The following is a 24,137-nucleotide window of genomic DNA, read 5'->3' as shown; positions in this document are numbered from 1 at the left end:
TGATGCCTATATGTGTTTGTTTTGCTATCAAAACTGGGGAGGCCCAGCACATTACTTTGCCTGGAGGTCTATGATGCTGTTAAAATGGCCCTGCCTCCAAACAGTTTGATGTTCCTGTGAGAACAGTTGCAAATATTATGAAGAAGATTATTCTTCAGAACTTTAAAGTCCATAGGACTATAGCCAACCTCCCAGAATGCAATGAGAATGGTAGGCAAAAAGCCAAAAACAATTTCAACTCTAAGATGTAGGTCCACCAGTCTTTGATCGCACCATCCATTGCTTTTTGTGTGACAGTGGGTCCTATGGAAGAAGACGACCCTGATTAAAAAGCCAAACTGGAATTTGCTCAAATGCATGTTGACAAGCCACAATGCTTCTGGGACAATGTCCTTTGGACAGAGGAGACCAAACTGGAGCTTTTTTGGCAAGTCACGTCAGCTCTGCGTCCACAGACAGAAAAATGAAGCTTTCAAAGAAAAGAACATCACAGCTACTGTGAAACATCAACCTGACTTATTGTCATGAGCTTTGTGTAATGACTGAATGGATGAGGTTGTGAGGTCAAGTGGCTATCAGAAGGCTTCTCCACAGGGCATATGAGCTCTCCAGTAGACTGAGGGTGAGCAGCTCAGTGATTCAGGAGAACCTAAGAGTACATTTGCTGCTCTTTGGGATCAAGAGGAGCCAATTGAGTGGAATTGGGCATGTGGTAAGGATGAAAATCTCCCCCCAGAGCTATTCTGGGCACATCCCACTGTGTGAAAACCCTGTGGCAGACCCAGGACATGCTGGAAGGATTAGATCTGTCAAATAGCTTTGGAATGCCTGGGAATTCCCCAAGAAGGAGCTGGACTCTGTAGCTGGGGAAAGGGAGGTCTGGCCTGAGCTGCTTAGCCCGTTGTCACTGTGACCCTGACCAGGAAAACTGGTAAAGCAAACCAGTTGAGATGGAATACACTTTTGACAAGTCAGTATTCTGTTCGACCTTTCCTGTTCACCCTCAATAAGTTTCATTTCTGTAATGACCTTCTGTCTCATCAAAACAGATTTTACAAATCCACAATTCAAACACACAGCATTTTCTGATGTATCTTTATTTTCTTATTAGGCCAATTTTCTGCTGCCTTCTTGACAATTCTCTGTCACTTTCTGGCTTGTGGGAAGCCGGAGCTGGAAAGAGATAAGACAGTGACTTATTGACTGAACCTTAAAAGGTAGAGGGCGTGCCGAGAGTCCCCAGGAAGAAGGCTCTTCTCCGCCACAAGCTTATTGCAATCAGATGGTGGAATTTTTTTTTAAATGAGAAGAACTCAAGCCGCTTGGGACAACACAGTCTCTCTTAGCCTTAATCCTGATCAACACATACCTTTAGGTTGCCCCCAGTCAGCCATAGACTCACTTTGAGTTTTTTCTTGCTTAGTTCCTCCAGGCTGGTATCCCATCTCAACTGAAGACCCTACTGAAAGGAAGCGTCACCAGGAAATTAAGCAGGAATCTGGAACTGACTGAAATCGAGAAGCTGACATGATTTAGGATAGGACCACTCAACAATTAGCAAAACACGCCAGGTGTCCCTACTGGATAGTCTCCCTCTGTTTCTCTAGCACAAATTGACAGTCCCTCACCTGAGCATCTTCTCACAGATTGTTTCCAGCTCAGCTCCATTTTTCTTGCTTAAGCCACTGCATGGCTCTTGTCACCCTTGGCTGGTCCTTTTAGCCAAGGTTTTTTCCTCAGCTCTGGTGGAATATTGTAGAGACTGGTCCCTCTCAGCATCTTGAGGACAGTGTGAAGCCGCTCCTTCTCTATGGCACAGGGTAAGATGTCACGGTCAGCTTTCACGACTTTGCATAGTCCAGGCCATGGAAGGTCACCAGGAAACTTCTTGGCAAAGGCATGTAGACCTGTAAAGATAAGGCATTTCATGGGCTGGAGAATAAAGAGACTCTGGAAGAAGGACAGGACACTGGTGTAGACCCAGGCCATGGACTCCTTAGGGGAGTAGTATAGGCCATAAATACTGATGAAGACAAAGGAGATGGCGATCAGGGCTACCACCAGGATGTAGGCCATGGCCTGGCAGCACTTCGCTCCCAGAGAGCGCGTCCCACTCAGTTGTTTTTGTAACTTTTCCGAGGCAAGCCACACCAGAGGTCGAACGGTAAGGTCCCAATCTGGCCATTCGCCATCGCTGAGAGCATCAAGAGGTTTCTGCATGGCAGCCACCTGATCTCGGTGAGAAATGTGAAACAGGGTGAGTAGAATGGCATGGAGCACCATCAAGATAATGGCGCACTGAAGGCTGACAATCACCGTCTGTATCATGTCCCTGTCCGGTACGTTGAAGTTCTGACTGCGCAGGAATATGAGGTTTAATAGGAGGCCAGTCATATCGAGTGCTACGCAGCAGGACAAACGCTCCAGTCGATTAAAGAAGGAGAGCACAACTGTGGAAAAAACGGAGAACCATAAGCTGCTGTCATAGAGGCTGAAGAGAATCTGCACCTGGAAATAATCGGTAGGCGTTAGCCTGTCTTCGGATGTGCTGACCGAAAGTCTTACCCAATACTGTTGAGGCCGCAGCCATGTGCGGCACATGAAATACCACTCCTGCTTGGTGTAAAAGTGGACAACTTTAATCCGGCTGAGGTACCAATCTGGACACGGACCGCTGTTGTCATGCCAAACATCCATCAGTTTCAATTCCCCCAAGTCGTGGGCTGCTGTCACCAAAAATGTGTTGATGTCTCCCCGCATGAAGGTGAGAGGTGCATGTTGGTTCAAGACATGGTGCTCGCTCTCTCCATCTCTGCCCCAAAGTCTGATATAGACATTGGCAGAGGTCCCTGCCCCTCGCCTGCTCCCTGTGTAAGTGGTCAGCAGATAGATCATCTTATCGTATGGGTCATTATCAGCCAGAATGATCGCTCGGTCTCGGTTGACTTCATCCTTCTTGTATCTTTTTAGTCCCACCACCACCAGACACACGTAGATGAAAACAATGGTGCTAGCCATGCTTACCGTGGCAAAGTTCTCTTTTAGTACTGACAACTTCTCCCACAAGGTGCTAAGGTCGATCAGGTTGGGAGCAACAAAAATCTTGGCAGCCAGAGACCTTGGGAAGCTGCTGGACAGCCCACGGCTTCCTGGGTTGCAGACGCAGTGCACTTGATCTTTGGTGACGAGGTTTCCAACAGCACAGGTGGCAGGGGTCCAACTGTTTTGCTGCCCATCAAAATCGAGGCAGTTGACCGAGAAGATGGTCACCTCCAGGCTGAGAGAGTCCATCTGGGATGACCTAGAGGTCATGGTGGACAAGCTGAAGGTGACATTGAATGGGTCTCCATCACTGAGGTTAGTGGGATGAGGGATGGGCAAAACATAGGGGTGGTCAGGCTTATCCAGGGACAGCAAATTGCACTTGGATTGTAGTGAGCTGGGGAGTAAACAGAAGATGGAGAGAGCATAGTCGGGCAAGGAGATGTTCACTAGGAAGTGGACACCTTGGGGGGCAGAGAACTGCACCAAGTACTCTGTGAATTCTGACCACATCAGTTCAACTGCCAGTATTGTGCTTAGGCTCCCAGGGACTCTTGGGCGGAGCACCACTGGCACGCCACTGATGTTCCTCTTGTTCGCCATCACAATTTCAAATGTTTCCACTGGAAGCTCCGTCTTATGTTGTGTTGGACTCACAGCAAGCATCCTGACAGATGTGACAGACGTGGATAAGTCCCCACCACCCTCGGCCCAAGTGTATGGGTCTGAGTCAAATTCATAAATACCAACCTGGAGTGAGGCACCTGGTGGCAGAGAGGCAGGATCAGGAGGCTCAGGGTAAAAACAATTTATGCAGTTCGGGATCTGCAGGCAGTTATCTGTGTTGTCCTTCTGGCATTTCTTCAGAGTAACGTTGACATTTTCCGACTGCAGGATGGTGGCATTACCCCCGGTAGTGATCCCCACTTGAACAGCATCAGACACAGAATCCAGAACTTGGAAGGTGTCCTTCAGTGCCTCCTCTTGGTAGGCAGTGTCTTCTGTACTCTGTTGGGTCAGCTGGAAGGCTTCTAGCACACTTGACACGGTGGACAGGACTGACTTGCTCACTGCCTCTGTGGTATTTGTGCTCAATCCCTTCTGGGCTTCCGAGTCAAGTAGAGCACTGAGACTGACCAGCTTGTTGACGGTAAAAGCCTGGCTGCTCGGGACCAGGTCTGCAGAATTGGAGGTCAAGCTGTCGAGCCTCCGGGCCACTTGCTCTGCCTCCTGGATTGACCTGACAGGCTCCTTAAGGACTTCCTTGAGCAGACTCTCACGAGCTTTGCTGCTATCCTTACAGTCAATGTCAATGAGGTTCACAAGGGAAAGGAACAAGCCCGTTGAACGTGGCAGATCTGGAGCACCAGGAAGACCAAGTGATTGCTGTTGTCTTTCTAATGGCATAACTTTCACTTTGAGCGTTTTATTGAAGCTTCTGGTTGCACCCGTAATGTTGTATGTGCCGCTGACATTGAATGTGAAATTAAACTCCTGTTTGATGCCCATTCGCTCACATTCAGACTTAAAGTCCTCTGTATCTTGTGCTTTATCTGTCAGATTTATTTGGATAGGTTTCCAGTCACCCCCTTCTAGGTACACTGTAAAGCCAGGCTTAGCCCCAACCAAGTTGATGCAGTAGATAAACTCAGCTGTAGTGTTGACTGGCATGACCAGAGGCGTCTTGCTGTAGAATACAAAGTCAGTTGGCATGCGTTCATAGATCCGGTGTGTGCTCGGGTATTGGCTCTTGGTGCAACTGCCATCCATGGCACTGTCACGGGGCTTAGTGACTAGCCTGCCATCCTTCATACGACACATCGGTACAAGCTGCTTTTGATGAGCAAGGTCATTGAAGCTTGCTATGGAGGAGTCCTCCTGCAACACACATGGATTGCCTAAGCCATTTTCCAGCTTACAGCAGCACATGGGCCAGGAGAATCCCAAGGCTACACTGGCTAGACCCAGCAGGTACCCAAGATAGTGGGTGCAGGATGAACACAGGACAGCCATAGCTGTGTAACTGGGAGTGTGCTGAGCATGACTAGAGCTTTGTAGCAAGCCATGAGTCATGTGACCATAGGGAGCAACCACTGTTCAAGGGGGTGATGTGCCACTCTTATCGGGTCATATTGGTTCATTCCTGCTTCATGTGGCTGTCCTATGATGAACATCATAACACGTGTGGCTCACCTAACCTCATACAGTATGTTCTTACAGACCTGGGGAGGATTGACAGACTCAGGGGGAGCTCACCCCACTGTCCCAGATGAGGGTAAGGAGTTAGATTAACTGGTAAATCGAGTGATTTGCCTTTTGGCTCAGATCCTGCTTCACCACTATGGATTGGTACAGTCACTTAAAAATTATGAAAAACAAGATTCCTTGGTCTGATCAAACTAAGGTTGAACCTCATTCTAAGAGTAACATCTGGAGGAAACTAGGCACAGCTCATGACCTGCACATCATCATTCCAAGAGTGAAGCAAGGTGGTGGCAGCATCAAGGTCTGGGATGTCAGTCATGGGCATCTAATTACAGGGATATCCTTAATGAAGACCTGCTCAGAACACTTTGGATCTCAGATTGGGAGGAAGGTTCACCCTCCAACAAGAAAGTGACCTGAAACACAAAGCAATGACTGCACAACTCTGTGGCCTGGCAAGAGCCCTGACTTGAACCCAAATGAACATCTCATGTTCTTATGATGTGTGTGTGGTCACCACGTGAACTGGTGCATTGTTTAATGATTGCTCCTGCCTTGCACCTGATGCTTGCTGAGATAGGCTCCAAGTTCCATTTGCTCCTGCTCTGGATGAGGAGGTTTAGAAAATGGATGGATATAAAACGTGGGAGAAATTCTACATTTACAGCCAATTCTCCTTATCTAAGGGGTTACATTTCTGAAAAACCCCATGGATATGGAAACCGTGGATACTGAAAGATTGACCATATGGGAAAAATGGGGTTAGGCTCAAGTGGGATGCCGGTTAGGAGGGATGGTCAGCAGGGTGAGACAGGTCAAGCAGGTGAGATGGCCATCTGTTCTTGCTTCTCTAGACTCGGTAACGGTCCTCCCACACGTTCACCTAGCACAGCGTTTCTCAACCTTTAAGTATTTGCGACCCGAGTTTTCATAACAGTTTTAATCGCGACCCCCTAATGTTTTTTTGAAAGGAGCCCACTAATACCAATTTGTTCTTTTTTAATTAATGTTATATAATAGATGCATATTTTATTATACCTACTTAACGTTTATGGACATTTATCTAGCTCTATATTTATTTTTCTAGTATCAGAGTGTAGTTTAAGTTAATTTCTTTTGGTTTCAATAGATATGTTTTTCATATTTTCGATTCTTGTTTTCACATCTTCACGCCCCCCCTAGGGAGGCCCGCCCCACAGTTTGAGATCCACCAACCTATGGTAACCTTGTTATGACTTTAAATGTCACTATGGTTAAGTTCGAGTGTCTTCTAGGTGCTCCACCAGAGTCTGCAGAAGGACCAATACGAGGACCTCACCGACGATCCAGTCGATAGCAGTGTCACAAGTGTGTACAAAGTCAGCAGACTTAATCAGTGTGAGCTTATGATTTGTACTTAGGAGAATTCCTTCTTTGTTTGAAAATTGCCTCAAGTTTCACTTGCTAGCAGTGCCAGTGTGCAGTTTCCCCCCACATGTGTAATCGAGGATGTGTTTGAGGTCCCCCGCATATCCTGAACTGTAACAGCAGATAGAAAATGAATGAATGCTCACAGAGATTTCTGTAGATGTGTTCACTACAGTCAAAGAATGAATGTGAAGCCTCCGTTCCTTTATTGATCCCTTAAAGCAATCACTGTTGCCACCACTTCATCCCCTTCATGAAAGAACAGGTAAAACAGTTAAAAACTCACATCTACTCCGTCCATTCTTTCATTTTCTACCACATATCCAGTCTGGCTGCAGTCTAAGCAGAGATACCCAGATGTCCCTTTTCTCAGCTACCTCCTCCACCCCAGAGCCTCCTGCCTAGGTGTTACCATCTCAGCTAGGAGATCTAATCTCTCCACCGTGTTCCGGGTCTTCCTCAAGGTCTCCTACCAGTTGGAGACGCTCAAACCTCCTTCCACAGAGAAGTGTCCAGGAGACATCCTAACTAGATCCTCAAATTACCACAACTGGCTCCCATCATTGTGCTCTCAAAGTGTGCACAAATCAATTTCTGAACTACCTCCTTAATAAGATAAAAGCGTCAATAACAAAAGTTTGAGTGAGTTTGTGGTTTGGATTTTTTTTTTTTTAATACTAAGTACAACTCCCACAATCGGGAGCCGAAATTCTGCTGCCTCGACCATAAAGCACTCCCAGAAATAACTTGTGTGGTTCTTCTTCTTGACGTGTTGATGTGGTGTGGTGCTGTGTAATATCTACTCAAAGGTATTTTTAAATAACATTTTTCTCATGTATTGTTTTTTTCTTCTGAAATAACTCGCCTACTTGCTGTCACGCATGAATGCAGTGCCAAATATTCACTCTACTGATGCTGTAAGAAAGCTAATACTTGTACCTTTTCAGAATTCTGGTATCGACCTGATACAGAAGTACCGATTCTTGTGATATCCCCAATTTTAACGTAAAGTTAATAAGCCAAATCACTTGTTTCCCAACCTGTGTGGTGTCATGACCCAGTTTTTCACATGCAGGTCTGGTTATGACCCACTGAGAATGTAACACCAGCTTCCAATTTGGGGGAGTGGGGTGGTCCTCTTCGGTCAATCAAACAAGACTGTCGACACCGGGGATCTGGGGGTGTTGTCCTACACGATCATCAGGGCATTAGATGAATCAAGCCAGTGTCACACATGTGTGACTAGGGGGACAGTCAAATGGCCCAGTCGCATGTGAAACCACGAGAAACGGGGATTTGGAATATGGCACTAATGCTCTTTTAACCTTTACACCTGCAGGAAAATGCCAGAATAAAAGTCCTCACCGCAAGAAACTACTCCGATCTCCCATGAAGAATACCTTTGTCTCTCTACGTCTAATCACCTCACTTCTGGGTTCCTTCTGATGATGCTCTATTTCTGACGTCACTTCCATCAGTTAATTTCCTGTTGTCATTAAGCCTCCTCCATTAAAAGCTCTGAGAAACCATACTGTGTTCTCAAATGTGTTTGTTTTGTGCTAATTTTGACTGTCCTACCCGGAACTGGAACCCACGACCAGTATATGGGGAGGCTCCCCAACTCTTTATCTGTCTTGTGTGCTTTGATTTATTACACAAGATCATCAGACAGGAGGTTGGGGAGATCATTTGGGATCGCCTACAAACCACCTGCAATGCTGCCGCTGTGAATCGAGAGTGCCGCCACATGGGCAGAGAAACTCTCAGCTAAGACATTCTTCTTGTCCGCCAGTTATAAAAAAAAAAACCGAAGAGGTTAGTGAAGTGTCTTTCGTGAAAAAGTACCAGACACCTTTAGGGTTATCCATAATATGAAAGCTTTCACAATAAAACATCCAACAGCAATCATTAAATACAACATGATCTCCGATTCAAAATCACGTAGGGTGACGCTGGTCATACAAAGAAATATACTCCGTTATAGGGAAAGAAAATTTCCTTAGATGTATTTCTGATTAGCATGTAATACATTTCTTTTATACATTTGACATAAACAGAACAATGAAGAGCAACATACAGTGTACAGTTCATAATATAAAAGAACAGAATTAAAAGGATAATAAAATTATACGCAGAATTAAATAAATTATGTTGTGATAATATATATATATATTATTGGTCAATTTTTAAAAAATCTGAAACGCTCAAATCTAAATTTACATTTATAACCTGCTCACGCAGCCTCCCTGGTGAATAGGACTCTTAAGTACTACAAGGATATTGAAGAATGGCTCTAAAAGCAGAACCACGTCATCAGACCAGTGAAAATCCACAGACACGCCAGTCGTCAAACCTCAAATGTAGACATCTACACACAGCAGGAAAATTCGAGATGCCATTGAGGTTTGTGTAACACCAAAGCACTACTAAAGTGGCCACTCCAACTTATACAGCAAATGAATGGAAACCTCTGTGGTGGATAACGAAGGAGCTAAAAGGGGAAACAGTTGTGGAAGGCGTAGAAGAGAAATAACTCCAGTGATAACCGAGGGGTTTATGGGAGCAATGTTAGAAAGGGTACTAGGAAAGGTAAAAGGAAAATACTGTGAAGAAGGTGAAAGATGACCCCAAGAGATTCTTTCAATAGAATATTTAAGTGTGATGATCCGACACAGAGGAGGCCTGACGAGATTATGGGGGGACGTGTGACTCAAGATGGCACATCTGTTTGATTGTAGATGCTGAACTATAACCAAGAGTAGAGGATCTGTTGAGAGTAGAGTGGCACAGATCAGAGAACAAATGTACGCACCGGCAAGAGTCTCGTCCAAGCAGTAAAGCAACTGGTGATCGCTATTTGGATGCCTGCCGCTTCATTCACATTACAGCTCAATCCTCTTTTCTTTTTTGTTTGTTTGATTGTTCAGGTTAATTTTACACTTGATCCATACCTTTCAATGAGTGTGTACAGATATCCGTTGTAAATGTGCCGCACATGAACAGAATTCATAAATCAGAATTATTGGATGCTAACAATCCCCCATGAACACAGACTGCACTACTTCACAATTATTATGAAATAGCCAGGGTAACATCCCTTGTTGTCTTTGAAATATTCATTTTTTTATATATATTTATGCACAGAATTTTATTAATCTACTGTGGAAAGCAAAAATACTCTGACAATGAGGTAATAGGGACCATTTTTGTTACATAATCATAATTGGTATACTAAGTTGATTTTGCCTTGAGGCCTGAGGTTTCGTGTGCCATTGTGTTTAGATCTCGGTAACCTGTGAACATCAGAGAGGAGCCATGACTCCTATGACCTGGGACATCTTTGACATTTTATTTGCTTTGTTTTCTGCTGCTCTACTGTGGTTTCTTGGAATATTAACTTATGGTTGGTTTATATTATTCACTTAACAATAAATAGAATTTTATTATCATTAGTTTCTAAGTTTGCTGCATCGCTATATTGTAAGTTTCGACATTTTGCAGCCGTGATGTCAGGACACTGTATGCCCTTGCTACAGACTTTACTGCGCCACCACATAATGCCATTTGGTGAAGGGACCGAGATTACAGATCCAGTCCTTAAACAACTTCAGTGCCCGCTCTCGGTGATGACCCTTCTTTAGATTATTGACTCGTTACCAATTCTCGCTTTTGACTTTAACAGTCATGCGTCTAGCTTTTCTTAACATACGCCTTTTGATTATTAACAAAGTTGAGAATGAGAACTGATGAGTTAAATGGTCTTACAACTCCACCTTAGTGACCGTAGGTCTTTTGATTATAAACTCATGAATTCTCCTTCCAACTTTAATGGTTTTAGGCCTAGGCTTTGGTGACAGTATATTTTTTGGTTGCTGACTTGTGCCAATTCTCGTTTTTAAGTCATTCACAGTTAAGTGCTTTGGATTTGATTGATTTTGTGGTATCGACTCGCTGTCATTTTCTGAACATTCACATATCTCTCAGTCTGGTTATCTTCACTTCGATGGCTTCGTTCTACTTTGCCAACAGACCATTTAGAAGGATCTGCTGGATTAACAAAAATAAAGAAATAAATAACAGGTAGGTGAGGTACATGCAGCAGTGCAGGCTATCAATTCTAGATTTAACACTGGGCAGAACCAGGACTGGCGAAAGCTGAATGTGAATGGTTGGATGCAAAACAAAGGTTGGTCGGACAATTTCAGAATGTTGAGGGAGATGTTTGATTGCCTATGACAACAAGTTCCCAAAACTCTCTTGGTAAAATATGTGATTGAGGTGCACCATTTCTGTGAGAACATGAACAGTAGTCAGGTCGTATTAGCTGGCAGGAGTCCCCCACCCCGAAATTCTTATTAAGTCTGCCACCTTGTTTTCTTTACATTGGAATGCTGCATTGGCACTGTAGTGTGATCCATCTCGATTTTAAATGCATAGCTATAACAGAGGTCGCTTGAACGGTGAAGCAAAATGACGTAAACGTCCACACAGTTCTGATTCAAGGGTCACATCTCTTGGTATTGGACTTCGTACCACATACAAAAAGTGGTGCAAATCTGATCTGAAAGTTTGAGATTCCATGTGTTTTTTTTTTTTGCTGTTCACACTTCACAAAGACACATCAGATCTGTGTCACATAGGAGTGAAATAATGGCAAGTGAACAATGACAACTGAAGTGCAGCATGAATGTAGCCTAACACAGAGGTCCAATTCTTCTCAATTTCTTAACCTGTACTCTTCTATTTGCTCAAGATCTTTTCTTCAGATGTCCATTATGAACCATGACCCTTTACTCCTAACAAAGTCTTCCTACACTGCATTGTCAACTCGACAAATTTCTACAGATTTTTCTCTTCTGGGCACAAACAGGACTCTTAATCTATCACGTGTTACCTTATGAAATTTGCTTGAGGCTACGACTCCCGATACAAAATGCCACTGACATTAATAGGACACACTGTGATTGAAATACTGGCAACCTCAGTTGACAGCCGGGCAGTTCACCCTACCGAGTGCTCTTCAGTTTCATCGTTATTCAGGATTGTGTGGCCTTGATATTTCCTTTGTGGTAGAGTAGGGTCATGAAATGTATTACCAAGGTTGGACAACACAATGGACATCTTCTCGTTCTTGGAAAATTGTGCTTCTTGTGTCACTTGCCATTTGTAATGACTCGAATTGGGCCTCTCAGAGTTTCCTTAATAGGCATAGCCAGGAAGGGTCTGAGTTTTCATTCTTTGTTTCACTGTTCAGATCATGTTTCTTGGAGATTGGTAGAGATCTTTTACGATCCAGCTCACTGTGTTGGAGGTCTTCAAGACTTAAATAAGTTAGCAGTTTACAGAGGCCTTGACTGTGTGAGGACTACCTGAACCGATCTATTCTTTTCGAACTTCTCTGCTTTTGGCTTCTCCCGAGTGGACCTTCTGGTGCCGCCGAAGGTCTATGCCCTGGCTGAAGGTCTTTCCGCATTCAGTACACTGGTATGGTTTTTCTCCCGTGTGAACTCTCTGGTGGACTTTAAGGTTTGATGCCTTTGTGAAAGTCTTTCCACACTCTGAGCACTGGTATGGTTTTTCTCCCGTGTGGATCCTCTGATGAAGCTTAAGGTGGGATGACTGGCTGAAACACTTTCCACACACATCACAGTGGTACGGTTTTTCTCCCGTGTGAGTCCTCTGGTGATCCCTAAGGCTCACTGAATGGCTGAAGCATTTCCCGCACTCGGTACACTGGTAAGGTTTTTCGCCAGTATGAGTTCTTGTGTGTCGTCTAAGGTCTATAGCTTGGGTAAAACACTTTCCACATTCGGTACACTGGTACGGTCTTTCACCAGTGTGAACTTTTTGATGCTCCCTGAAGTTTCCAGAATGGTTGAAAGTCTTCCCACATTCTGGACACTGATAGACTTTTGCAGTTGAGTGAGTTCTTTGGTGGAGTTTAAGGTGGGCAGCCTCCCTGAAACACTTTCCACACTGAGTGCATTGGAATGGTTTTTCAGGCTCTGTAGGAACCGTCTGGTGTATTGTAAGGGGATGGGATTTACTGAAGGTCTTTGGGCTGTTGTCAGAGGCGTGAGGCTCGCCTACAGCATGGACCTTCTTCAGTTTTTCCATAATTCCTCTCTGCATTAGCCTAATTCCACCTCTTTCCTTGTCTCCATGCTCACCTCCAGGTCCAATCTCTAGCCAAGATGATGAGGATGGACTACCCTGTATGGCTGCTCCCTGCTCACTTTCATTGACATCATGGTCAGAGAATATTTCCTCACTGGCACAGTCCTTGGTCAGCTTCTGATTTTTAGTACCGGGGGAAAGTTCCACTTCTAGGACCTCCTCTTTAATATTAAATTCCACCTCATTATTACTACTGGAAGCTGGGTTCAAACTATCATCCGACATCTCGGCAGAGTTCACTTGAGTATCGTCGTCCTTACAGAAACTTGACACCTGCTTAGTGGCTCCACGTTCGGATTTCCAAAAGCTAAGGTCAGGAGCTCTCTCTCCGTTTTCATTGCCCAACTCCAAGAAGCCCAGGCAGGCATGTGCCATTCCCACAATGCTCTCTGGTGTTCCTTTTAGAAGAGAAAAACAGAGCAGAGCTTTAACAGGTGTATTTAGTCATGAAAATACTTAAGAGAACTTGTATTAGAAAGTCAGAATTCAGAGAACTTGTATTAGAAAGTAAGAATTTGGTTTCTTTCTCCACCCAACTGCAAGGCGGATCATAAACTGAAATCATCTGGAGTTAGAGGGGCAAGAAATAATTAGAATATTTCATTTAGAATGTAGCGGGCGGGACAGTGGTGCAGAGGGTAACACTGCTACCATGCAGTTAGGAGACCTGGGTTTGCTTCCCAGGTCCTACCTGCGTAGAGTTTGCATGTTCTCCCCGTGTCTGCGTGGGTTTCCTCCCACAGTCCAAAGACATGTAGGTTAGGTGCACTGGCGATTCTAAATTGTCCCGTGTGTGTGCTTGGTGTGTGTTTGTGTGCACCCTGTGGTGGACTGGCGCCCTGCCCAGGGTTTGTCTCCTGCCTTGGCCCTGTGTTGGCTGGGATTGGCTCCAGCAGACCCCTGTGACCCTGTAGTTAGGATATAGTGGGTTGGATAATGGATGGATGAATGAATGTAGCTTGTGGTGGTTATAACAGAACTTCCCATTGACTGTGCACTAATATACAGACAAACATTTTAACATAATAAGAAAATACTTCTGTCAATTTAACATACTCTAACAAATGGCACTTACATTAGTAATTATTTGCATTTATACAGTGCTGTTCACAGAACTCACAGCACTTCACATAGTGAATGAAGAACCACTTCAACCACCACCAATGTGTAGCACAGATTGATGTGACGACAGACATTTTTTGCACCAGTATGCTGTTAGGTGGGGGGAGAGACAGGGGGATAATTAAGGGGCCAGAATGACTAGGCTGAGGTGGACAATTTAGCCAGGCCATTAGGATAGACCCTGTTCTTTATGAAACATACCCAGGGATCTTTTATGACCACAGAGAATCAGGACCTCAGTTTTGAATGTCATCTGAAGGATGGTGCCATTTTTGCAGCACAGTGCCGCATTGGGATCCAAATTCAAACTACTGGGTAAGCGAATAATGGACCAGAATAAAAAAAAAATATTAACAACAACATAATATACTCTGAGAAAACCCTGAACAAATAACAGAATTTGTGATACACCTGTGAGCACCGGGACTGACAGAATGACAGGATCTGTCAAATGTCTTCCTAAACAAATGAGTTTGAATGTGTTTTTAATGGACTGAGTCAGCTGACGGCATTCATTTAGGGAGGTCGCTCCAAATGCGCGGCCACCCTGAGAGCGCAGGTTAGTTTGGGGCACAACGAGATGGTCAGAATCGGTTATAAATCCAAAGCAGACAGCTTTATAGGCAACTTATTAATTCTATACGGTTAAAACAGGTTAATGATTTTCATAAAAGACGATATATATTTTTAAAAAGTGTAAATCGGAAGCAGCATAGAGACTGGAAGCTGCTTTCCAAGGCACCCGGTGCGTGTCCACGCCCACTCTGTTTCCGATTGGTCAAGCGTACCACTCTAGCCAATAGCGCTCCGCGGAGTGTTGGCACACCAGCCTCTCGTATTTACTAATATGGGGTGAATTCATTTGACGCTCGGGACTCACGCTAAAGTCAGGACCCCCGCCGGTCACTGCTATGTACTTGTTTGTTTATGAAGTCCTCAATTCACAAACTCATTTTTTGTGGAGTTCGCTTTCCAGTGAAATACGCCAGCGATCTTGTTTATGTTTGCACACGCTCCATATTAACGTGCCCTCAAGGCTTTTACACTTGTTCCTACAAACACTTTGCACTCTCCTGCTGTCCGCAAAGACGTGGGAAAGCCGCTATATAAATAAGTGGTATTACTAACTTGATCTACCTTTTATTAAAAGATGCTCAATTTTAAACGTTTCTATGCTGTACTAAACTGGTCATGATGGGCACATCCTCTAGTTTGCTTACATGCACACCCCCGATTCCCGTAAGTCGCAAACATAAACGCACCTTTCCTCCTTCTGCTCCTTACACTCACTTCTGCTTTTTTATGGCTGCTGAACGCCACCGATCTGTTAGGGTCCTGATCAGCCAAACTCCAGTTCGAGTCCGTTCGGATGGATCCCAATAGCTCCGGCTCCGCTTTGCGTTTGTCTCGCTGACCGATCCAGTCGCCCGCTTTCCTCGACGCCCACTGCAGCCTGGCAGGCCCGTCTTCGGCTCCAACAGCCCCGGCGTCCCTGCTTGGATTAAACGGCGTATCACCAGTGCCGCTGGCGTAGGGCGATCGAGTGAAACGCCGGTCCTTCCAGCTGACATGTCCCAGTTCTCCTCCGAGTGTATCGAGCTGCTGCTTGAAGCGCTCGATCTCCTTCTCGTACCTGGATATTCTGGACGTGTAATCGGCGCACAGCTTCTTGACAAAGGCTTCGGACTCAGCCATCACGATCTCCACCGCCGACATGACGGCCTCCTCGGTGATGAGAGCCACGTAGTAATCGAAGGCGCCCTCCTCGTGCCTGAGCTCTTCGCTCTCCTCCTCCCGACCTTTCACTCCGTTTCGCAGCTCTTCGAGTTTGTGCAGGACGCTGCGGGAGGTCGCCTTGGCGGTCGGTTCGATGCGGGAGGCGAGCAGCTCTTTCAACAGGCGCCACGAATCTTCTGCGTCCATCTCCGACAGCGCCGACGAGGGTTAGCAGCCTGTGTCGTTGTCTAATTATGGTGAGCAGCGAAAAGCTGCTTGTTGCGCTCGTAAAACAAAAAAAGACGCACTCTGTACTTGGAGCGAACCTCTCCGGTTTACTTTGTAACGCCGAGCGGCGACCACTACCGGGTCTTCTTTTTCTTCTTTGTCCTTCAGTGGCACAGCAAGATGGTCAACTCAGATTTATTGCTTCCATCTACTGGTTGGAGGTTTAAATTGCTCTGTCTGAACATTTCAATATCCAAATCCATACCAGGGCGGCATGGTGGCGCAGTGGGTATCGCTGCTGCCTCGCAGTTGGGAGATCTGGGGACCTGGGTTCGCTTCCCGGGTCCTCCCTGCGTGGAGTTTGCATGTTCTCCCCGTGTCTGCGTGGGTTTCCTCCGGGCGCTCCGGTTTCCTCCCACAGTCCAAAGACATGAAGGTTAGGTGGATTGGCGATTCTAAATTGGCCCTAGTGTGTGCTTGGTGTGTGGGTGTGTTTGTGTGTGTCCTGTGGTGGGTTGGCACCCTGCCCAGGATTGGTTCCCTGCCTTGTGCCCTGTGTTGGCTGGGATTGGCTCCAGCAGACCCCCGTGACCCTGTGTTTGGATTCAGCGGGTTGGAAAATGGATGGATGAATGGAAATCCATACCATCTTTTACGGAATATTTAGGAATTTAACTTGGTAGATTTGGAGCTGCCTAAAACAGAACACAGCATCACATACAAATAAAATAAACAGCTTACATTACGGAAGAGTACAATTATAAAGGAGACGTGCAAATGAAGGAAAGGAAAAGGAAAGTTCGAGTGGGTGCAGTGTGTATGCACAAGCACACACAAAGGTGTATATATAGTGTAAAACACACACACCTTCATATACTATTTGACAGAACACAGTAATTAAAGTTTGGAAGACAGGCTAGGTTACTGCTTTGTGAAGGCATTGGCTCTGGCAAAAAAATCTGTTCCGATGTCTTTTATTTTTCATTTTATTTGACCCGCGGCATTTTCCATGTGGAGCTGGTGGCTTGTTTGGAACCGGTGATGACCAGGGTGAGACAAGTTAGTGGTGATCTTTATGACGTGGTTTATCATCTAACTTTATTACCACGTGCATTACAAGATGCACTCCAACGGATGGTGCACTTCACACCGTAACGCTGAGGTTTTCATTGATTATTCACATTTCAACCCGTCTTAGACAGGGAGCACAGCCAGTTCATCATACATCGTTTGCTTTCACAAAAGGTTTGTAAACAATGTAATAAAAAAAAAAGAATGGCTTACAGTTATCAGTCTGAGCCACAAATCATTTGGGCGATGTCCTCCAAAAGAATAAATCTACAATATAAAATGACCTGACATGCCAGAATGAAATAAAAATATGCTTATATCAGCAAGGACAGACTTCAGATTATGGGGAAAAAATGAAGAAAAACACGCAGCCACTGCAACCCCCTTAGGACTTAAGTTGACGACCCAATAAGTTAATGAAATTGAGGGTGATGTACATTGAGGACAAAGGCTCTTAATGACATTATAAGAAATGATATACGAGCTGTCAGATTATGGAAGGAGGAGGAAACTGCATGTCTGTATCTAATCGTGCTCACCTTCTTCTTCGTTTTATTTGCAAGTTTTACATTCTGTGGTGTAATACTGCCACCTTCTGAACCAACTAAAGATTACCTCGACAACGGATTCCATTATCAGGAACAGTTCCGGCCCTCGCTCTCTGGAATTCCTGTGTAATTGTCCTTCTAAAATACATCTGTTCTGATGGTGATCCATTTAAGAATATATAAGTAAAAATAAACAAAAACTTGTGAGGTTCTTGCTCGGCGTGGGTTCTCATTTTGGTAACAGAATAGTATTTGTCGCAGCATGGTTACCTGGGAAATGTAGTCCTCTGGAGACGGCGAGACGCGTGCGCAGTTTATTTCGTTACGACACCAGCAACGACAGAAGCAGAAGTCGTGGTGAAAACGAGGCGGTCACTTCACACCCACGAAGAAAAAGAAATGAGCGCGAGAGGCGGAGATCAAGTTGCGTTTACACCTGGAGTTGGCGAAGGTAAGAGGCAGGGATCAGTATGTCGATGTGCAAGGGGTGTCCATTGAGAAATAGGGGCGGGAGCTCACGCGTCAAGGCAGTATACATGCAAATAAGGAAAGAGTTTGATACGGAGAGTGTGGGGTGAGAAATGTGAATTGAGCTCACGGTCCCTTCTCAGCTTTATGGCTGTCTCCCTGTGCCTTTCAGTTGAGGCTTAGATTTTCACCTTTAATGTGGAATAATAACGGACGCCCTCCATCTCCAAACCCCCCTGGGTGTTGCTATAATATTTGGGGAAATCACTACGTACCTGGTTGGAAGTGCTTTATTGCAAGGCAAACCATCAAACGCGCTATTAATTGTATAAACAGTTAAATATTTAAAAAAAAACAGAACCATAAGATCAGGGGGCAACTTTTGTGCATAATCCACACTGTTATAGTTTAGGATGTGCCTAAGTGCGTGATCGACACGACTCAACTCTGCAGCTGTTACTGGACAGGAGGACTCATTAATTAGATTGAAGTGTGTAGAAAAGGCTTTTAAATAACACAGGGTAGACTGAAGAAAACTTTGCAATATGTCTCATGGCTATGGATCATACACAATAGACTGATAAGAATATTTATTTAGTTGTTTTAAATGCACATTGTCATACAATTTAACATTTATGAGTTACTAAATAAAGACCCCCATTACTCGCTGGCAAAACATCTTTCATATTCTCATGAATATTTCCTGTGTTTGAAGATGACTCTCAGCGTTCCTCTTATGCCTTTCCTCAGTATCCTGGTGTGGGCCAAACTCTCCTGCCTGGTGCACCCTGTCTCGATCGTGTTTGACTGAGCAGAGGAATGGACATATTGTTATAAATAAGAGTTGCTAATGTGGTCTGAACTGATGGCACACATTCATTAACTACGGGGGAAATACTGCTATGGATTACTGGTGCATGTTGGCCCAATTCAGGCACTGAACTTACCCCACTTCTCTGTGTAAAAGTAACTCCTGTCTGAACAGGGCTTAAAAATTACAGAGGTCCTCCATTAATAATTACTTTACCCCACCTCCTGGTGTAAAACTAATCACCTCCAAATATGTCTTTCTTTAGGTGATGTTTCTGCACTTCAATTTAAGCGCTAAACCAAAAGATCACATTTTATTATCTTTTTAACATCAGACTAGTCCCGTGTGAATCGACATGTCAGGAAAATTCCATTGTTTCTTGTAATAATTGCATTTCCATGGGATTTTAGAAGTTTTTCGAGGATGTCAAAGAGCTTGTTTCAACGATATTGCATAACCATAGAAGACACGCCTATCCCTGAAATATCTTATCCCATGCAATTCCATGGTAAGAATGACAGATGTTCTGTGGTAACAGTGATGGTGTTACTTTTAATTATGGGTTGTTTACTTGACCTGCTATCTTTATATATAATACGTTACCATGGCTGTCCGTTAGTCTGTCCAGGATTTTAAATAACCTGTAGCTCGCAAATCGTGTGGCCTATTGACCTGAAATTTGGTACACATATACTATGGGGCGTCTACTATCTGCTTTTGGGGTGATGATTGACCTCCAAGGTTAGTCCTCTTTTTATTTTATTTTATTGTAGAATCAACTCTCGACAGTGACCAGCAGGGCGGCACATGTGTACGGACACCATTCTCATTCCCTACCACCTTCGCGGTCACTTCACCTACCTCTTCATATCTTAAATCATTCTTGAGGCAGATTGAAGACTTAAGTGCCAGCTCATGTGAAAAATTAAGAAAAACATACTAAGTAATTGCAACACAAACATCGACTTAATAAGTTTTAATGTGAAAAGATGCTGACGGGAGAAGAAGCGGGCTGCTAGGGTGGAGAAGAGAAGAACTGCTCAGGAAGGAGCAAGCATATCAACCTCTGAGCAAACGAATGCTAAATGTACAGAGAAAGAAAGAGTATGAAAACTATAAGTCAAGTGTACTCACTGCATGCTATCATTGTAGCACTACGCCATTACTGATATCTTTTTAAACTGTTTTAACACGTTGGAAGCCATGTGCTCAAATTATAATGATAAAACTTTTTGTGCTTAAAGTTATGAAAACACTTATGTAATAGAGGTTGGGTGAACTAAAAATGATTTTGCTCTTCTTTATTTTGTACCTTTATCAAATTTGCAGCTGGTTTGTTTTAACTCGTTTAACTTGTTTTTCTGATGACTTTCCATGTATATATCATAAACACTTATTCCATATGAATGCGGGTTTAGCTGTCCTCAGTTTTAGGCACTTTATATTCGAGTATCGACTTTAGGGGACTTGAATTACATTGGAGTGGCTTCACAGTTGAAATTTCTCTTCTGTCTCCCTTTTTACGCAGGACACCCTGAGGACTTTTTCCAAGACACTGAAGGAAGGGCTGACTTGGGCCAGGGTGTGTTGGAACTACACAGTGCGGCCTCACAGACAGTTGCTAATGCCGGCTTTTTGAAAACCGAAGGAGACCCTGAGCTCATCTCCATTTCCATTAAAGAAGAGGATTCTCAGGTGGGCATAGCTGAGGATCCAGGTGACTGTATTAAGCAGATATTCATCGCAGCTAAGGCAGAAGAGGAGGAGTGCAGGATTAAAGAGGAGGTCTCAGAGGTGGAACTTTCTTCTGTTATTAAATGGCAGGTGCTTCCTACGCAGTTTGCAGATGATGCTATTTTCACTCACCAAAAAGTACCTGAGGGTCTGTCATTGGCTCAGCAAGACGTCGAGACTGCAGGGGATGAAACCCAGCATGAGAATTTAGGAAAGAAGCTGTTGTTGAGAAAAAGTCCAGGAAGCTTGCAGAAAGTCTCTGCTGCGAGCGAGTTGCCCTTCTGTAAATCACACCACCTCAAACTCCCGCAGATAGCAAAAACAGGTAAAAAAAATTTCCAATGCAACGACTGCGGATACACTTTCAAACAGGCCACAAGCCTTAAACTCCACCAGAGGATTCACACGGGAGAAAAGCCATACCAGTGTACTGAATGTGGAAGGACTTTCAGTCAGGCTACCAGCCTGAAATGCCACCAGAGAATCCATACGGGAGAAAAGCCTTATGAATGTCCTGACTGCGGGAAGACTTTCAGCCAGAATTCGGATCTTAGGCAACACCAGAGAATTCACACTGGAGAAAAACCGTACCACTGTAATGACTGTGGAAAGACTTTCCGACAGATTACCAGCCTCCGCCAACACCAGAGGATTCACACTGGGGAAAAGCCTTATGAGTGTACCGAATGTGGAAAGACTTTCAGACAGACGACCAGTCTTCGACAGCACCAGAGGATTCACAAAGGAGAAAAACCATATCAGTGTACAGAATGTGGGAAAACATTCTACATGGCATCCAAGCTAAAATCGCACCAGAAAATTCACACAGGTGAAAAACCATTCCAGTGTACAGACTGCGAAAAGACGTTTAATATGGCTGCCAGTCTTAAACAGCACCAGAGAATTCATACTGGAGAAAAGCCATACCGGTGCACCACATGTGGGAAAACCTTCAGACAGTTGCCAGGCCTCCGACAACATCAGAGAATTCATACAGGAGAAAAAACGCACCAGTGTATCGAATGCAGAAAGACATTCAGTCAAAATTCAGACCTTCGATATCATCAGCGAATTCACACAGGGGAAAAACTATACCAGTGTAACGAATGTGCAAAGATTTTCTCCGTGGCTTCTAAACTTAAAGCTCACCAGAGGATGCACATGGGAGAAAAGCCGTACCAGTGTGCCGAATGTGGAAAGGCATTCAGCCAGGCAGCTAGTCTGAGGCAACACCTAAGAACTCACACAGGGGAAAGACCGTACCAGTGCTCCGAATGTGGGAAGGGCCTCATCAACGCTGTAAACCTGAAGATTCACCAGCGAATTCACACCGGAGAAAAGCCGTACCAGTGTACAGAGTGCGGAAGGACTTTCAGCCACGCCACAAGCCTGAAATTCCACAAGAGAACTCATACGGGAGAGAAACCGTACCAGTGTACCGAATGTCGAAAGACCTTCAGCCGCAGCTACAGACTTAGACAGCACCAGAAAATTCATATGGAGGATAAAAGTACAGAACACGCAAAGGAATAGGCAGGGACACCAAGTCACCTGGGGCCTCATGTATAAATGGTGCGTACGCACAAAAATGTTGCGTAAGAACATTTCCACATTCAAATCGCGATGTATAAAGCCTAAACTTTATACCCTGGTTTACGCAAGTTCCCTGCTTGGTTTTGCAGACTGGCGGCACCCAGCGTCAAAGCAGTGCTACTGTTCCTGTGTGGTTACCGTTTCTTTTTTAGGTCCACATCCCTGACATGGCTTTATAAATACACTGAAATTAACTGTATATTGTCCATCCATCCATCCATTTTCCAACCCGCTGAATCCGAACACAGGGTCACGGGGGTCTGCTGGAGCCAATCCCAGCCAACACAGGGCACAAGGCAAGGAACCAATCCTGGGCAGGGTGCCAACCCACCGCAGGACACACACAAACACACCCACACACAAACTAGGTCCAATTTAGAATCACCAATCCACCTAACCTGCATGTCTTTGGACTGTGGGGGGAAACCGGAGCGCCCAGAGGAAACCCATGCAGACACGAGGAGAACATGCAAACTCCACGCAGGGAGGACCCGGGAAGCGAACCCGGGTCTCCTAACTGCGAGGCAACTGTATATTGTTTATTAGTTTAATGCATCTGATTGTAATTAACCTGTAACAATATAATGGTCCACGGAATGGTCAAACCACGGAATGGTCAAACTATTCCAAATGCCATAACTGCTTTAGCGTTGTAACTCTCACTGCACCTTCTTCTTCTTCTTTCAGCTGCTCCCGTTAGGTGTTGCCATATCGGATCATCTTTTTCCATATTACTCTCACTGCACCACTCGGAGTATTTATATCACTGTATCTGAGTGTGAATCACAGCTGTACAGCAGCTGATCGGAAAAAGAATTTTCAGTATACAACATCAAGCACATGCTGCCTCAGCCATGCTGTCTATTTGAACTGCTCTCATACAGCAAATGCTTCACAGCCTTTCCTGTACAGACCTCGCAGTTCACAAACAGTTTCATGCTAAGAACTATAAATGCACTCAATCAGTCCATCAAGTGCTCCTTGTAGAACTGTTAGTACTTATAAGTACAATCACCTCACTGTAAACTTGCGATACAGTTATAATATTGCACAACCTGAGCCACTTTATAAAGCGCGTATTTACATATGATGACGATATAATTTTTAAGACGAAATGCAGCAAAATATGTTTATTACATTATACAGATAAAGCTTTAACTTCATTTAAATAATCTATATTGTTAATAATTAAACATGTGAGGACACGGTGCCGCAGTGCTAGCTAGTCGCTGGCGCTCTGTTCACGGATTGTTCCTGCCTCGCGCTGTATTCTTGCTGGAACACTGGAAGGATAGATGGATAGAATAATTAAACACATGCTACGAAGATATTTCAGTGTTCCTTAAAAGTTTTGAAGAATCGGCGTTCTAAGCTTACAGATGGCTTAACGTCTGTTATAGAGCTGATTGTGTGGCGATTGGGTATTTGGAGAAAGAAAAGTAAGGACAGGAATTGGAGGTTAGTACATTTGAAAGAGACAGTACTTCTGTAATAAAGCATTTCATCGAAGGTCACGCACGGCGCAGCAAGCATCTTACGTGAGACATGAACAAGCACTGCGCCACTGTGTTCCCATGTTTAATAACATGCTTTAACTATTATCGTGAAAATGATATCAAGTATACATCTCAGTATTTTAATTATTTAGAGAGCTGTAATACTATGAATGTAATGGATTCTGTGTCCTGTTGGAGGAAGACAAAGCCCGGAAGCACGTAGTGATTCACACACACAGAGCACATAGAAGATCAAATACAAAACAAAGCATTTAACATGCTACTTTAGTTACAATGGGATTTGAGAAACTAGTTAATTAAATGATTTTAAGATGAAGTTTATGATGTTCTACTTTAATGACAAAATAAACTACATGATTAAAGTGGAAATTTAGAGATTAAAGTTGACATTTCGTGCTTTTTTCCCCACAGTGTGCCTATTTTTTTTTTTTTTTCACTGTACCCAAATAAGCTTTCATATGACACTCAGATGGTGGGCTACAACTCGCCTTTTCATGC

At 44.3% G+C, this 24,137-nt stretch overlaps 3 protein-coding genes across 3 annotated transcripts in view; 1 reads left to right on the top strand and 2 right to left on the bottom strand.

Annotated features, from left to right (window-relative positions):
- LOC114661678 (zinc finger protein 658B-like) overlaps positions 1-24,137 on the bottom strand; it is a 278,339-nt gene that overhangs the window by 21,979 nt on the left and 232,223 nt on the right. The gene's annotated exons all lie outside the window — the stretch shown is intronic.
- On the bottom strand, positions 8,125-16,073 carry LOC114661683 (zinc finger protein 436-like). Its single transcript, XM_028814849.2, has 2 exons — positions 15,216-16,073; positions 8,125-13,229 (listed from the first exon to the last, which is right to left on the bottom strand). Exons 1-2 carry the CDS (start codon positions 15,874-15,876, stop codon positions 12,034-12,036), a joined length of 1,857 nt encoding a protein of 618 aa, XP_028670682.2. The 5' UTR covers positions 15,877-16,073; the 3' UTR covers positions 8,125-12,033.
- Positions 17,830-22,105, top strand: LOC114661684 (zinc finger protein 883-like). Its single transcript, XM_028814850.2, has 2 exons — positions 17,830-17,967; positions 20,324-22,105. The coding sequence occupies exons 1-2, from the start codon at positions 17,916-17,918 to the stop codon at positions 22,060-22,062; spliced, it is 1,791 nt and encodes a 596-aa protein (XP_028670683.2). The 5' UTR covers positions 17,830-17,915; the 3' UTR covers positions 22,063-22,105.

Source organism: Erpetoichthys calabaricus, chromosome 12 (genome assembly GCF_900747795.2).
Source record: "Erpetoichthys calabaricus chromosome 12, fErpCal1.3, whole genome shotgun sequence".
NCBI classification, from domain to species: Eukaryota; Metazoa; Chordata; class Cladistia; order Polypteriformes; family Polypteridae; genus Erpetoichthys; species Erpetoichthys calabaricus.
This window is presented reverse-complemented; position numbering and strand designations above follow the sequence as displayed.

Coding starts and splice junctions, on each gene's coding strand:
- LOC114661683 (XM_028814849.2), bottom strand. CDS start 15,876: ATGGACGCAGAAGATTCGTGGCGCCTGTTGAAAGAGCTGCTCGCCTCC. Junction 13,230..15,215: donor AAGGAGCAGAAGGAGGAAAG/GTGCGTTTATGT, acceptor CTCTTCTAAAAG/GAACACCAGAGAGCATTGTG.
- LOC114661684 (XM_028814850.2), top strand. CDS start 17,916: ATGAGCGCGAGAGGCGGAGATCAAGTTGCGTTTACACCTGGAGTTGGC. Junction 17,968..20,323: donor TACACCTGGAGTTGGCGAAG/GTAAGAGGCAGG, acceptor CTTTTTACGCAG/GACACCCTGAGGACTTTTTC.